We start from the raw sequence: 14,076 nt of genomic DNA, 5'->3' as shown, positions 1-14,076 counted from the left end.
TAGTCTATCCTGAAGTATGAAGCAGTTCTTGATTTAGCACAAGATTATGTATTAACTGATTTTGGGTTTATTAATGGTTCACGGGGTTCCATACTAAGTAGCAATGGATTTTCTAGAGTAACATAAAGTCCCTATCTGATATGGTCTGGATTTGTGTCCCTGCCCAAATCTCATGTCAAATTGTAATCCCCAGTGTTGGAGGAGGGGTCTGGTGGGAGGTGATTGAATCATGGGGGTGATTTCCGCCTTGCCATTCTTATGATAGTGAGTTCTCATGAGGTCTGGGTGCTTAATAGTGTGTAGCACCTCCCCATTCACTCTCTTCCTCCTCCTCTAGCCATGTAAGACGTGCCTGCTTCCTCTTCGCCTTCTGCCATGATTGTAAGTTTCCTGAGGCCTCCCCAGCTGTGCTTCTTGTATAGCCTGCAGAACTTCAAGTCAATTAAACCTCTCTTCTTAATAAATTACCCAGCTTTAGGCAGTTCTTTATAGCAATGTGAGAATGGATTAATATACCATCTCAACACTGAAGACACAGAGGACATAGGCAAGGTGACCAAAAGTTAATTAAGTGGTACTGGCATGAAGCACTTCACCTTAAGGAGGGTTCTCCTTGTGGGCTAGGGCTTCCCAGAGGCCTCTGAGGTGGAGGTGGACTGCAGCTGGACCTTGGGAGGAAACTCTAGGTGTAAAGGCACAGGAAGAGACCAAGCTGGAGTTTTGGAGTGAGTGGTTCAGGAGAGCAGGGCCAGATAGGTAATATAGAAAGTCAATGGCTGGAAACAAAGGTTAGGATAACATTATAAAAGAAGGGGCAAAAGAGGAGCTAACCTTTCTGAATTCTCAACTACATATTAGCTCTTTTAATGGTCACAGTTAACTCCATAATGGAGGTCATATGTATTAACAAGATAATGCATGGCTGGAAAAACAGAATCCAGTCTGGTTGCTTAAGCCAAAGAAGGAAATCTGGCTTGGTGTGGTGGCTCATGCCTTTAATCCCAGCATTTTGGGAAGCTGAGGTGGGAGGATTGCTTGAGCCCAGGAATTTGAGACGAGTCTGGGCAACATGGGGAGACTGCATCACTATAAATGATAATAAAAAATTAATCAGGTGGTGTATGCCTCTGGTCCCAGGTACTTGAGAAACTGAGGTGGGAGGACTGCTTGAGCCCAGGAAGTCAAGGCTGCAGTGAGCCATGATTGCCCCACTGCACTCCAGCCTGGGCAACAGAGTGAGACCCTGTTTCCAGAAAAAAAAAAAAAAAAGAAAAGAAAAGAAAAGAAATAGGCAAATTCATCTCAAGATCCCACAGGTAAGAGCACAGTCAACTTGGATTGGAAACCCACCTGGTGTCCAATCAACTGTAATGAAGGAGCCAGACTTTACTGGACAAATAAAGCTACCAGGGACTCTGGGAGTGGCTACTGGAGAGAAAAAACTTATGGAGCAATTGCTAAAACATAAAGCAGTGTTGTGTAAAAACCAATAGATAAATTGAACAGAATTATTTAAACAACACCGAAGGAGTAAATATGGGTCTACCTACGGCATGCCCAGTCATGAGTTGATAATTGATGAAACTGGATGATGGATACAGGGGGATTCATTATGCTCTTCTATCTTTGTAAACATTAAAAACTCTCCATAATAAAAGGTTTAGAAAAATACGTGCATTTATGCAGAAACTATAAAGGTCCCTTGGTCCTTCTATTCTAGTCATTATATATGCTTTACTGGAATAAAGACAGATTTTGAATTATTCTTCATGCAGTAAAAGCAAAACCACCCAGACCCATTAAGTAACAAATTTCAGACTTGGTGAGCATCACTGTCACCACTTCAGTTGATTAAAAATCTTGATGGCTGGACCCTTTCCTGGCAATTTTGATTTAGTAGGTCTGGAGGGGAATCTGGGTATCTTACTTTCTACACATGATTCTAGTGGCACTGGTGCATGTCAGCTTTAAGGGCTAGATTCTGTGGATTATCAGGTGCAGGCTGCCCCTTTTCATTCCTATCTTTGGCTTGGTTACTTCCCTGCCAGCAGCATGATGATGTAGCACTTTATGTACAATCTTAACTACATCGATGCATCATGAGGCATTCTGCCATTTATTCTCATTTTGTGACTGCAGCATACTGTCTTTTTCCTGGGCAGTTGATTTATAATACAGCCCATTTCCATTTTAATAGCATTAGTTTCAAAACATAAATTTCATGGGTATTTTTTCCCAATTTAACCCACTCAACCTCCTGTTGTTGGGTCTTTTGCCAGAAGTTCTCCCTTCCTCCTTTACCAGGGCCAGCTTCATGGGTGGGCGACCTGTGCAGTCACACAGGGCCCATACTCAGAAGGGCCTCACACTTAATTTAGTGCTCTTCTGGCCCTACTTTATCTTTGAACCTGTGTTCTGTAAGTGAAGTCTGATGGGACAACAGAATACATGCATGAGTGGAGGAGACATGTGCAACACATATCCAGTGTTCCTTACTGCCCCATTCACATGTAGCCTTTGTGATCCCCTGTGAGCAGAGAACTCCACTGGACCCATGATGTGTCAGAGCTCAAAGAGATTCAGAGTGAGTACAAAGTAAGCATCTTATATCTACAGCTGAGTAAGTGGGGGATGCTGAGAGCCCCAGAAGGCTGCACTTCCCATCTGAACCAGACTGGCTTCAAACACACAAAGAAGGCAATGGCATTCTAAGAAACACGAATGACCAAGGAGCCCTATCATATCCTTTTTTACTCATGTACATTCCTGTGTTAGTCAACCACTTATGCTGAAAATACCAAGAAGTGAAACAGTAACAGTTGAGTTAGTTTTGTACAGTGTTTCTACTGTTGTGGTAAGAATGAAATACATATGCATACAGTATGTAAACATAAGCTATAAAATACAAATTGTGTAATTTTGGTGATTCTGCATGAGTTAAATAAATGCTCATATTTTCATTTAAAACTGGAATTGCATAATATAAAGATGAACAGTAAAATGCATGATAGGAATTTAAGTTTTTAGTTAGAACAGCATTAAGTAGCAAATAAAAAAACACCACCATAACAAGCTGAGAAAGACACTATGGAAGAAAGGAAAAACATTACATTTTAGTACCTGTAAAGGCAATGTTTTCCTGCTGTATGCACAAAAGCCCCACATGTTCATTTTGTACTGGATCCTGCATATCATGGAGTCAGTTCTGCTTTTCCCTGCTCAATCCTCCTGAGGCAGGTCTTGAGCCTTTCCTTATCATAACCCCCTTCCTTTGATAGCCTTTTGAGAACTCCCACTTGATTGCCACGGATTTGAGGGGCACCGCTGACCTCCTGGTTCCTCCGCTGCTTCACTTGTGGAATCCAGGACTGATTTAGAAATTCTGTGATTCAGGGGATCCTCAAGTACTAAAAAACAGGGTATCTGCTGCAGTGGAAGATGACATAACTTCTCAACTCCCTTCTAACCTCGCTTGTCTTGGAGAAGCAGCCAAATGCTAGAATCTCTTATCCGGTGCTGGTGGCTCTTCCTTTGATCAGTTCTGGCAAGAAAAATACTTCTGGAAGACTAAACTCCAGCTATTGTCCTCAACAACTTGGTCTCTCTATATCCTTTTCTGCCACTCTACGAATTGTTGCACATTTATAAATCCTTGAAGTATAATCACCTAAACAATTAAAAGGGCCAAAATGTCTCCTAGAGAATATGTGACAGAGTCATGTTATGGTTAAAACACACACACACACATGTTTAAATGACCACACTGAATTGTAAGTGGTTAATTTGGGGATTGCAAAGGTTAGAAGTCTCGCTATTTTAAAGCAAATGAGTAAGCGGTTAATACGAAGCTCAGTTTATGCTCCCAAAGACTTTCAAGCACTAATATTTCAAGACTTTGAACTATTACAAGAATGGGGAAGCAGCCAGTTAAAGCTTGCCCTGATCCTTGAAGCCTAACTTTTCACCTTGGTTTTCCTCAGGGGCTATGGAAAGTGGTAGGTGGAGGAGATATCGAAGGCTGTTTCTCATGAATATCTATCATTATTGTCAACAATCAAAATAAACATGTTTCAGAGCAAAAGTGCATGTGGAGAATCCTGTGGACTGCTCTTAGTTCCCCGGTGGGTTTGGAAGAGGGAAACCCTGGGTTGATTAGCAGATAGACACAGTGCAAAGGAAGCCTGGCCAATCACTGGGGTAGAGAGAAGTCAAGAAAGAGCGAGTGAGCCAGCTGGGACTGAAGTGTACAGATGGTACAGGCCCCTGCATCTCATTCCTCAAAACTCCTAATTCTCTAACCTCTGGGACTTCAGTACAAAAACTGCAGCCACCCCAAGAACTTGGGGCTAGGTGGGTGACTCCCCACTTTCCCTGTTGGGAAGTAGGGTGAAGGCCTTGCTTCTGCCCACAGCCAGGACTGTAGAGGGAGGAAATAAATAGGCATTCCTAATTGAAAATCTGAGCAACCTTCTCTATAAAAATTTCACTAAATGTTGTAGGTATGTCAGATTTATCTTGTGTCAAATATTAAGCATATATAGGCTAGAGGTCTAGTACCCCCATATGTCAATGGGAAAGTGATTTCTCAATTACAGGCAACTTGCTTCCAAAAGAACTCTTGGAAGCCCACCCTGTTCTAAGCAGGAGACTGCTTGTCCTAAGGATGGCCAGGGACTAGGCTAAGTGACGCTGGACAACTCAGAGCTGTGGAGAGTCAGGCAGAGCAGGTGGAAAGCTTCTGTTAACAGTGACAGGCACCATTAAAACTTTTCCTTTATGAAGAGTTGCGCAAAGCAATGCTTGGGAATTTTTTGTTTTTAAATGGTAAGAATAGAGCACAGCAGAAGTACACCTTTTTAGAAAAGTTAATAAGGAAGATAATTGTGGAACATGTATAAACAACATAACACAAAACTGGAAGCAAGAAACTTCACTGCAAACTGATGAGGAAGACAAACTTTATAGGAAGCTACAAAAGAAATGAGCAGAGCGAGATATTTGTGGTAAGGGATACAGAGAACATACAACTGTGTATTTGAGAGGTTTCATGGACCATTATGACCCATCAAATGAAGACATCAACATTATTTAACAACAACAATTAATTGATCTGAGGAAGAGCAGTATGAAAATATTAATGCAGTGCTGTCCAACAGAACTTTCTGTGGTGATGGAAATGTTCCATATCTCTGTGCTAATACAGAATCTACCAGCTACATGAATTCTCGAAATGTGGCTAATGCAACTGAAGAAATGAATTTTTCATATAATTTAAATTTCAATAGTCATATGTGACTAGTGGCTCCTGAATGAATGACGCAGTTCTAATGCTTCATGGGTCAAAACCAGTGGTTTCTTTGGGGGACTTCTCTAATCAGTGCTAAAGGATTGAGGGTTGAGTGTTGAAGAAGAGGAGAACACTCATTAGACTTATTTGGGCACTTAAATAAGATCCCAAATTCCCCATTGCTTCCAGAGGCAGGGGACAGCACAATGTGCTGTGGAGGCCTCACTAGGAGCCTGGCTAATGTCAGTGGGACTAAAAGGCTTACAATTTTGGTCATTCAGCTGGAAAAAGGCCTATGGTTCACACGCAAAACTGGAGCTCACCCCTAGGGCCATCTGTGCATGGAAACCACTACTCTGGAGCTAGTAGAAAGCTGGAGGGAGCGGGGTGCTCACTTCCGGATGGGGTTTCCAGAGCCAGAGGAGGATTTAGAAGTAGAGGAAGTGGAGGGACCGGAGGGTCCTGAGGGCCCTTTCTGGCCACCTGCAGGCTGCACAGGCCCTTTCTTTTTTGGGATTACGATCTTGTTCTTGCTCTTAAACACTTTGCTGGGATCTAGCTTATTCACAAAGCAGTCGGTCTCTTCTGTGAGCAGGTTTGTGTTGTAGGTGATAGGTTTATACATGCTGAACCATTGCTGTAAGGCAGAATTGGAAGAGAAGGTCACAATTCAAAGGAGAAATGCCATTCTGTATGCTCTTTTTGGGGGATGCAGGAGAGCTGGGAACAGGAGGCAGAGGTACATTTTAATGAAAAATCTATTTGCTCTTCCTTTAAGTGGAAGTGATAACAGATCCCATCAACCTCTGGTAAGATACACACATTGCTTTATGAGGTCTCATGACCTTTAAGATAAATGCAGTATGAGAACTAAGAATCTGAGCATACTTTCTTCTGATTTAGTGAGTCCTGAGCCTGGGATGCTAGATCCAAAAGCACTAGAGGACAGCGTCTATTGTTCTGTCCTCAAACCAGCTACTCCCCATCAGGTGGATTCTGGCAGCATCATTTCCCCAGGAAAGGCAGGAGACAGAGGCCAGTGTGGGCCTCTGCTGAGGGATGTTATATCTTGTTGGTGTTCTGTTTCCTACTGTTTTCTTAGGCAGCCAAGGGCAAAGGGCATCCACATTTATTTACCTTTTAAATCACAGCCGCCTCCCAATGTTGACCAGATAAATGTTATAATTATGTGATGTTTGAAGAAAATGAAGCCTACTAGATGATACATACATAGTAAGGTGAGCTGGAGCTGAGTTCCTAATTTGTTGCTAATTTAGAGCTGCAAGAAACCACCATGAAGGAGCCTAGATGAGCTCACTCTAGTCAAAAGTTTTTACAGCCACACTTGGTGTTTTCAAACCAGGTTGTATACCTGGCATCTGTGTGTCTGCAATGGTGACCAGACCTGTAGTATAAATGAGGCACACCCACACAATGGACTACCCTGTAGCCACTGAACAGGACAAGTGCTCTAAATGCACTGAAAGGGAATAAGCCCCAAGACGGAGAGTTATGTGAAAAGAACAAGATGCAGAATCATGTGGACAGTACCTCATTTGAGATTTAGAAAAAATGAACAACAAAAGCGTGCATGCATGCTTTATGTGCAATGAGTATCTTGGGAAGGGCATATAGGAAACTCGTAATAGCAGCTGCCACTAGGGAAGCACACTTGGAGAACAGGGGAGTGAGAGTCTGACTTTTCACTCTTCCTGGGTGCATGTGCTGTCAACCCAGAACAAGCCATGGGACATAAACTATCCAATAGAATTTAATTAAAAATAAAACTCCCGAGTTAATTCTGAGGATCAGTCAAGTTTGGGAACCACTTAACTAGATAAGTATAAAGTGAGGCTGTCCATTGGAGTGACCTGTCTTGCTTATTGAAAATGCAGGTTCCTGGGCCCCACCCTAGATCTCCTGAATCAGATGAGGAAGTTGGGAACCTGCAACGTAACCATTTCCTCAGTAAATTTTGTTATATACCATAGTTTGCGATGGCAGGTGCTCCTCCCTTACCTTGGCCTGTGGGCTAATGCCATAGCTGGTGAAGGCATACTGCCACTGGGGCAGGCCCAGGTGGGTGATGAGCAGGCGGTAATAGGCAGTAAAGGTGTCTGTGAGAAAATGCCAGTATAACGCTCTGTCCAGGAACCAGATCTCGGTGTCTTCTGCTAATGCTGAATTAGAAGACAAAGGAAGTAAAAGATAAGGAATAGCTTAACAGTGTTTTCTTTTTAACTATAAAAGGTTATATTCATGGTCTAAAAAAATAAATCCCAACAGAGAGAATGGAAAATGTAAAGTAAAAGTTCCCCTTCTGCCCCAATTCTAACCCTCCAGTCTCCTTCTCTAGTGGCCACTTTACCAGTTCCTTTGATACTCTTACAAATTTTTGCTAGATTGGTAGATTGATCTATCTGCTGGTCTCTGACCATCTGGAAGTCCAGTCAGGCTATCTAGGCAGCTGCTCCTTTTCTGTGTGTCATCAGCACTCCCCTCCCCTGGTAGGGGGGCGGAATACTGTGGTCTCAGCTTTCCTGACAGAGAAAAACATTGAATGGCTTGGGTTTTTTTGGAAGAGGTCTCTATCAGTGTCATGAAAAACAAAAAGCGCCACAAAAAAACCACCATGAAGGAGCCTAGCCCAGTTCACTCCTGGGAGTCTTGCCAATACTGTGGTGTGATGTCCTGCCTCACAGTTTCTGACTTTCCATTCTCACTACTTCAAGCCTATCCTACTTCCTCTGCTCTTCTAGATAGCTGTAACATCTCCCTAACTGCCCTCCGTTATCCATCGAGTCTCTTTCTTTGTCAAAACTGCTGGTGGTCATGATCCCTGCCATTTTACTGAACAACCTTCATTGACTCCCCACTGTCTTCCACATTATGTCCAAACTCCTTTGCTTGGCTTTCAAAGCTATGCCTGAGAGACAGCAATTGGCCTTCTGGCTTAATCTCCTCCTCATCCCCTACATGAACCATGTGGTTCATTGAATTGGAATTATTTGTCATTCCCCACAAATCAGTTGTATTTTCCCATGTCTTGGCTTTTACCCATTTGTCCCTTTGCTTGGATGCTCCCTTGTCTCTTTTACTCCACCAAATCCTCCTCCCCACCTGGTATCTAATTCCTACCCCACAGTTCAAGATGCAGCTCCAAGACTACTTTGCAACAATTCCTCCAGCTGGATGATTTCTCCTGCCCCTAGAGGTAAATCCTAGTGTCTGCATCCTCTCACCCCTACCAGACAGCTAGCTGAAGAGGGCTTGCCATTGTCCAGCTCTGTAGTTTCACAGTCCCTAGGCTAGGGTCTGAAGTGCTGTTAGGGGGCTAGGTGGCAGCTGCTGCTTAAGGGCATTCCCATCTGAGGTCTTTGGTCTAGTAATTCAGGTTTTTATTGCTGTTAATTGGCCTAGATAGAGAAGTATAAAAGACAGATAAAAGATAATGTGTTTTCTGAATGCTTATCTAGTGCATGAACTTGCTATAGGAGTCTATAAACAAAATGTCTATTTCTTTTAGTTTTTACTCCCATATTATCCTAATCCCATCAACTATTTGGCAATAACTCACAAATGAAGATGGATAAAAGGTCTAGTAATTAGCCCAGAGGGAGATGCTCAGAGAGAACCAAGGGGGTTTCTGGGTTTGGGACACACAAGGAACCTGGAAGCATCTCAAGAGGCCAAGGAGGTATGTGTCTCCTGAGCAATGGCTGACAAGCAAGGTCAGGCAAGACCCTAGTCAAACTACAGGACCACACTTGTAAATGATTCTTACCTGGTTTTCCACTTTTGTAGACAAGGCAAACTTTCCCATTGCCATTGCATGAATCCAGCTCAAATATCACACTGCGAGAGTCAAAGTGAGGCTTCTCTGGCTGATCATCACTGGCTGCAAACCCAAAAGTTAATGGTAATGTTCAAACAAACTCAACTCAAACACATATCTATATATCCAACTTTGCCAGGTGGAAAAAACCGAAGGAAAAAGCCTTATCTCAGACATATACTTAAGTAGTATTTTCTAATAAATTCTGTATTTGAATTAAAGCCCTGATCTCATTCATGGACTAGGCCTTCTGTCTGGGTTTCTCTATCAGCAACAGACAATGTCAGGGAATCTGGGAAAAGGAGGCATGAGAAAAGCAAACTTAACTTCTTGGAAGTGGGACCACAGAGCAATCTGAATGGCTTGATGCTGACATAACTTCATTTCCTTTCCTGAGATTGTTTATTCTATAAAAGTGGGATTGCAAACACATTATCTGAATCTTTCTTTCTTTTTCTGAGATGGAGTCTTGCTCTGTTGCCCAGGCTGGAGTGCAATGGGGTGATCTCAGCTCACTGCAACCTCCGCCTCCCAGGTTGAAGCAATTCTCCCACCTCAGCCTCCTGAGAAGCTAGGACTACTGGTGTGTGCCACCACGCCTGGCTAAGTTTTGTCTTTTTAGTAGAGATGGGGTTTCAGACTGGTCTCGAACTCCTGACCCCAAGTGATCCGCCCCTATCAGCCTCCCAAAGTGCTGGGATTACAGACAAGAGCCACCACGCCCGGCCAGTCATGGAAAAGCCCTTTAAGTCATGTGGTATAACTCTAATTCATTCTTTTTAAATGACTATTTCATAGTCTGTGGGGGTGAAGTACCCTCATTTATTCCACCATTCCTCTATTGATAGGCATTTACCTACCATTACTTGGTTGTGAATGCTACAATAATCTTCTCGGTACATGCCCTTATATTCTGGTGCTTTCATTATATGGGACAGATTCCCTGCAACAGACTAGATGTTGCCAGATTATTTTTCAAAAAGGCCTTTTTAAGATCCAGGGAGACAGACTGGAAGTCCTTTGTTTTTGAAAGATATTTTCAATGGGTATAGAATTGTGGGTTGATTATTTTATTTTATTTTATTTTATTTTTGAGACAGGGCTGGAGTGCAGTGGCATGTGAACATGGGTCATTGTAGCCTCGACCTCCTGGGTTCAAGCAATCTTCCTGCCTCAGACTCCCAAGTAGCTGGGGACCACAGGCGTGGCCACCACACCCGGGTAATTTTTAAATTTTTTGTAGAGATGGAGTTTCGCTATGGTGCCTAGGCTGATCTCAAACTCCTGGGCTCTAGTGATCCTCCGGCCTCAGCCTCCTAAAGTGCTGGGATTACAGGCGTGAACCACTGGCCAACCTATTTTTTCCTTTGAGTATTTGATCTCACTTGAATTGCTTTTAAGGAGAAATATGCTGTTATCCTTATCTTTGTTCTTTTGTATGTAATTTGTCTTTTCCTTTTGGCTGCATTTATGATTTTTTCTTTATCTTTGATTTTGAAAAATCTGATTATGGTGTTTCTTGTTACCATTTAGGTTTCTTGTTCCTTGCTTATGAAGCTTATTGGATATGTTGATTTATAGTTACCATGAAATTGGTAAGCTTTTGAGGCATTATTTCTTCAAATATTTTCTAGCCCCTGACCCGTCTTCTCAAAGACTTCAATTACACATACATTATACCATGTGTTATCCCTCCGGTCACTGATACTCTTTTCATTATAAATACTTTTTTTTTTCTGTGTAACTTTAGATAGCTTCTATTATGTGTTAAAGTTCTCTAGTCTTTTCTTCTGCAATGTCTTAGCCACTAATAATCCAATCCACTGCATTTTTCATATCAGAAACTAGTTTCCATCTCTAAAAGTTAAATTTGGGATGGATATATATATATATTCCATATATAATATATAACATTATATACATATAATTTGGGGGTATATGTATATTCTCTCTATATACACATACAAATACATACACATACATGTATCTTCCATGTCTGTTCTTATTTTTTTGACACAGAGAATATAGTTACAGTAACTATTACTATATATGCATTGCTGAGTGTTGGATATTTTAATATTTCTGTAAATATTCTTGAGCTTTGTTCTCTGACACAGTTAAGTTACTTGGAAACAGATACTTTAGGCCTTCCTCCTTTTTAGCCTTGAACTCCTGGGTTCAAGCAATCCTTCTGCCTCACACTCCCAAGTAGCTGGGGACCACAGGCGTGGCCACCACACCTGGGTAATTTTTAAATTTTTTGTAGAGATGGAGTTTCACTATGGTGCCTAGGCTGATCTCAAACTCCTGGGCTCTAGTGATCCTCTGGCCTCGGCCTCCTAAAGTGCTGGGATTACAGGCGTAATCAAGAAACACAAATGATAACAAGAAACCCCTCTTAAGATCTGTCAGGCAGGACTAGGGCAGTATTTACTTAGGGCTAATTATTTTCCATTGCTGCGGCAACATTCTTTTGAGTACTCTATCTAATGCTGTCCAAATCATGAGGTGTTTTAGCCTGTCTGGCTGAAGCAGGCACTATTCCTGGTCCTGTGTGAGTACTAGGCATTATTCCTCCTAATCACCATGAGTGGTTTTGTCCTCTGGCCTGGGACAGTTTCTTCGCATACATGTGCTTATCAATTCTTTTCCAAATATTGCAGATCTCTGGGGTTTTCCCTTTATGCAGCATTCACCTATCTGTTACTTAGTCCGGTGAACTCTAGGTGTCTGGACTCTCAGCTCTGTCTTCTAACTCAGGGAGTGCTATGGGTCCTGCCTGGGTCTCTTTATTTATGTATTTATTTATTTAGAGAGGGAGTCTTGCTCTGTCGCCAGGCTGGAGTGCAGTGGCATGATCTCAGCTCACAGGGAGACCTCCGACTCCCTGGTTCAAGTGATTCTCCTGCCTCAGCCTCCCGAGTAGCTGGGATTGCAGGCACATGCCACCATGCCCAGCTAATTTTTGTATTTTTCGTAGAGATGGGGTTTCACCGTGTTGGCCAGGATGGTCTTGATCTCCTGACCTGGTGATCCGCCCGCCTTGGCCTCCCAAAGTGCCAGGATTACAAGTGTGAGCCACGGCGCCTGTCCAGGTCTCCCTCTTTATGCTGTGGACTGGAATCTCTCTTTAGGGAAATTGTAGGGCTCACCTTATTTGTTTCCCATCTCTCAGGGCTCACTGTCCTTTGTTGCCTGATGGCCAGTGCTTGAAAATCACTGTTTTATGTATTTTGTCTGTGTTCTTTGTCACTGTTGCTCCAGGTGGGTAGATAAATCTGTTCTGTTACTCCATCTTGGATGAAATAAAAAGTCCAGGCGATATGTTCCCACCAAGTTTTAGCAGCCCTGCCTGGTGCTGACTGAGGTCTGACCTTAGGTGAAAAGTTGTAAGAACAGAAAACTCAATGTGGCTCCTTTCTGCCAACTGTAGACACCACTTCAGCTTCTGCCTGCTTTTGACTACTCTCCAGTCCTTTAAGACACATGTTTTTATACTCCTTCCAGAGTGCAGAGGATTATCTGCAGAAGCCTTGCTCTGGTAAAAGAGATTCTGCCATATTATAAACCCAATGTCAATATTTGAATTTTTTTTTTCTTCAAATCTACAATGTCACTGTTTTTTTCAGTTCCTCCCTGAAATTTTAGTTTGGTTTTACCTCCATGGGGGCATATAAGCCTATCGTTTTGTACTCCGTATCTAATGACGTCACTCTTAGTAGTACCAATGGATGTCTTTTGCATTTTTTTTTTTTGAGATGGAGTCTTGCTCTGTTGCTGGACTGGAGTGCAGTGGCATGATCTTGGCTCACTGCAACCTCTGCCTCCCGAGTAGCTGGGATTACAGGTGCACGCCACCACACCTGGCTAATTTTTGTATTTTTAGTAGAATCGGGGTTTTACCATGTTGGCCAGGATGGTCTTAATCTCCTGACCTCATGATTTGCCCACCTTGGCCTCCCAAAGTGCTGGGATTGCAGGTGTGAGCTACTGCACTTGGCCCTCTTTTTTTTTCTTAATTAATTTTTTTAAAAGTTTTATTTTTAATTGACAAATAATAATTGTATGTATTGATGGAGAACAACATGCTATTTTAAGATGTCTATGCATTGTGGAAAGATCACATTGGGCTAATTAGCATACCCACCACTAGTATTTATCATTTCTTTGTGGCGAGAACATTTAGAATCCTTTCTTTTAGCTATTTTGAAATACACATTATTAGCTATAGTCATTATGCTGTGCAATAGATCACCAGAACTTATTCCTCCTGTCTCACTGAAACTGTGCCTGTTGACCAACGTTTCCCCTTTCCCTGTCCAGCCTCCCCACCCCAAGCCTCTGGTAACCATGCTGATATGTTCTGGTTCTGTGCTGGTTCTCATTCATGGGGTTGTGTGTCCTCATCTACTGAGTTAATGTCAGTCTGCTTCTTATTCCCTCACAAGTAATTTGTTATTTTTGCCTAGAAGCTTGTAATTTTCTCCATATCAGGATATGCATAGGTGTCTGTGTTTTCTCATCTGCTCAACTTGGGTCTAGGTGAGCCCTTTCCATCTGCAGAGAGGTTTTTTTTATTAGTATATATTTACTGCCTTTCCATCTATTCTTTTTTGAGCACCTATAATTCCAATGGAAAGTGTCCTGAATCTATTTTCCACTTCTCTTAATTCCTACCTTTTCTCTTATAATTCCCCTCTTTTAAATTTATTCATCTATGCTTTAAGATATTTCTTGCAGTTGATTTTTCAGGCTAACTCAGGTCTCAATAAAATACATATACTCTTCTTCAATTCATGTAGTCAATTGTTTGATAATCTTTGTTTTTATCCATAGAACATCTTTATGTTGTCTTAAATCTCCTTAAGTATTCTTGTTCTTATTTAGATTGTTATCTGTGTCCTCTAGCAGTTTTATTTCTCTGGTTGTATATTTTTTTAAAAATAGTGATGGG

The 14,076-nt window shown here is 42.1% G+C and overlaps 1 protein-coding gene across 1 annotated transcript in view; it reads right to left on the bottom strand.

The window, feature by feature from the left end:
- Window positions 1–2,733: 2,733 nt before the first annotated feature.
- Window positions 2,734–14,076, bottom strand: part of TPGS2 (tubulin polyglutamylase complex subunit 2) — a 34,980-nt gene continuing 23,637 nt past the window's right edge. Inside the window, exons 5-7 of the mRNA XM_007974228.3 lie at window positions 9,072–9,185; window positions 7,307–7,467; window positions 2,734–5,924 (exon numbers count right to left, since the gene is read on the bottom strand). Coding sequence (XP_007972419.1) covers window positions 5,679–5,924; window positions 7,307–7,467; window positions 9,072–9,185 — 521 coding nt within the window. The 3' untranslated portion in view covers window positions 2,734–5,678. The remainder of the gene's footprint in view (window positions 5,925–7,306; window positions 7,468–9,071; window positions 9,186–14,076) is intronic.

Source organism: Chlorocebus sabaeus, chromosome 18, assembly GCF_047675955.1.
Source record: "Chlorocebus sabaeus isolate Y175 chromosome 18, mChlSab1.0.hap1, whole genome shotgun sequence".
Taxonomy (NCBI): domain Eukaryota; kingdom Metazoa; phylum Chordata; class Mammalia; order Primates; family Cercopithecidae; genus Chlorocebus; species Chlorocebus sabaeus.
Note: the sequence above shows the minus strand (reverse complement) of the source record. Positions and strands in the feature narration are given on the sequence as shown.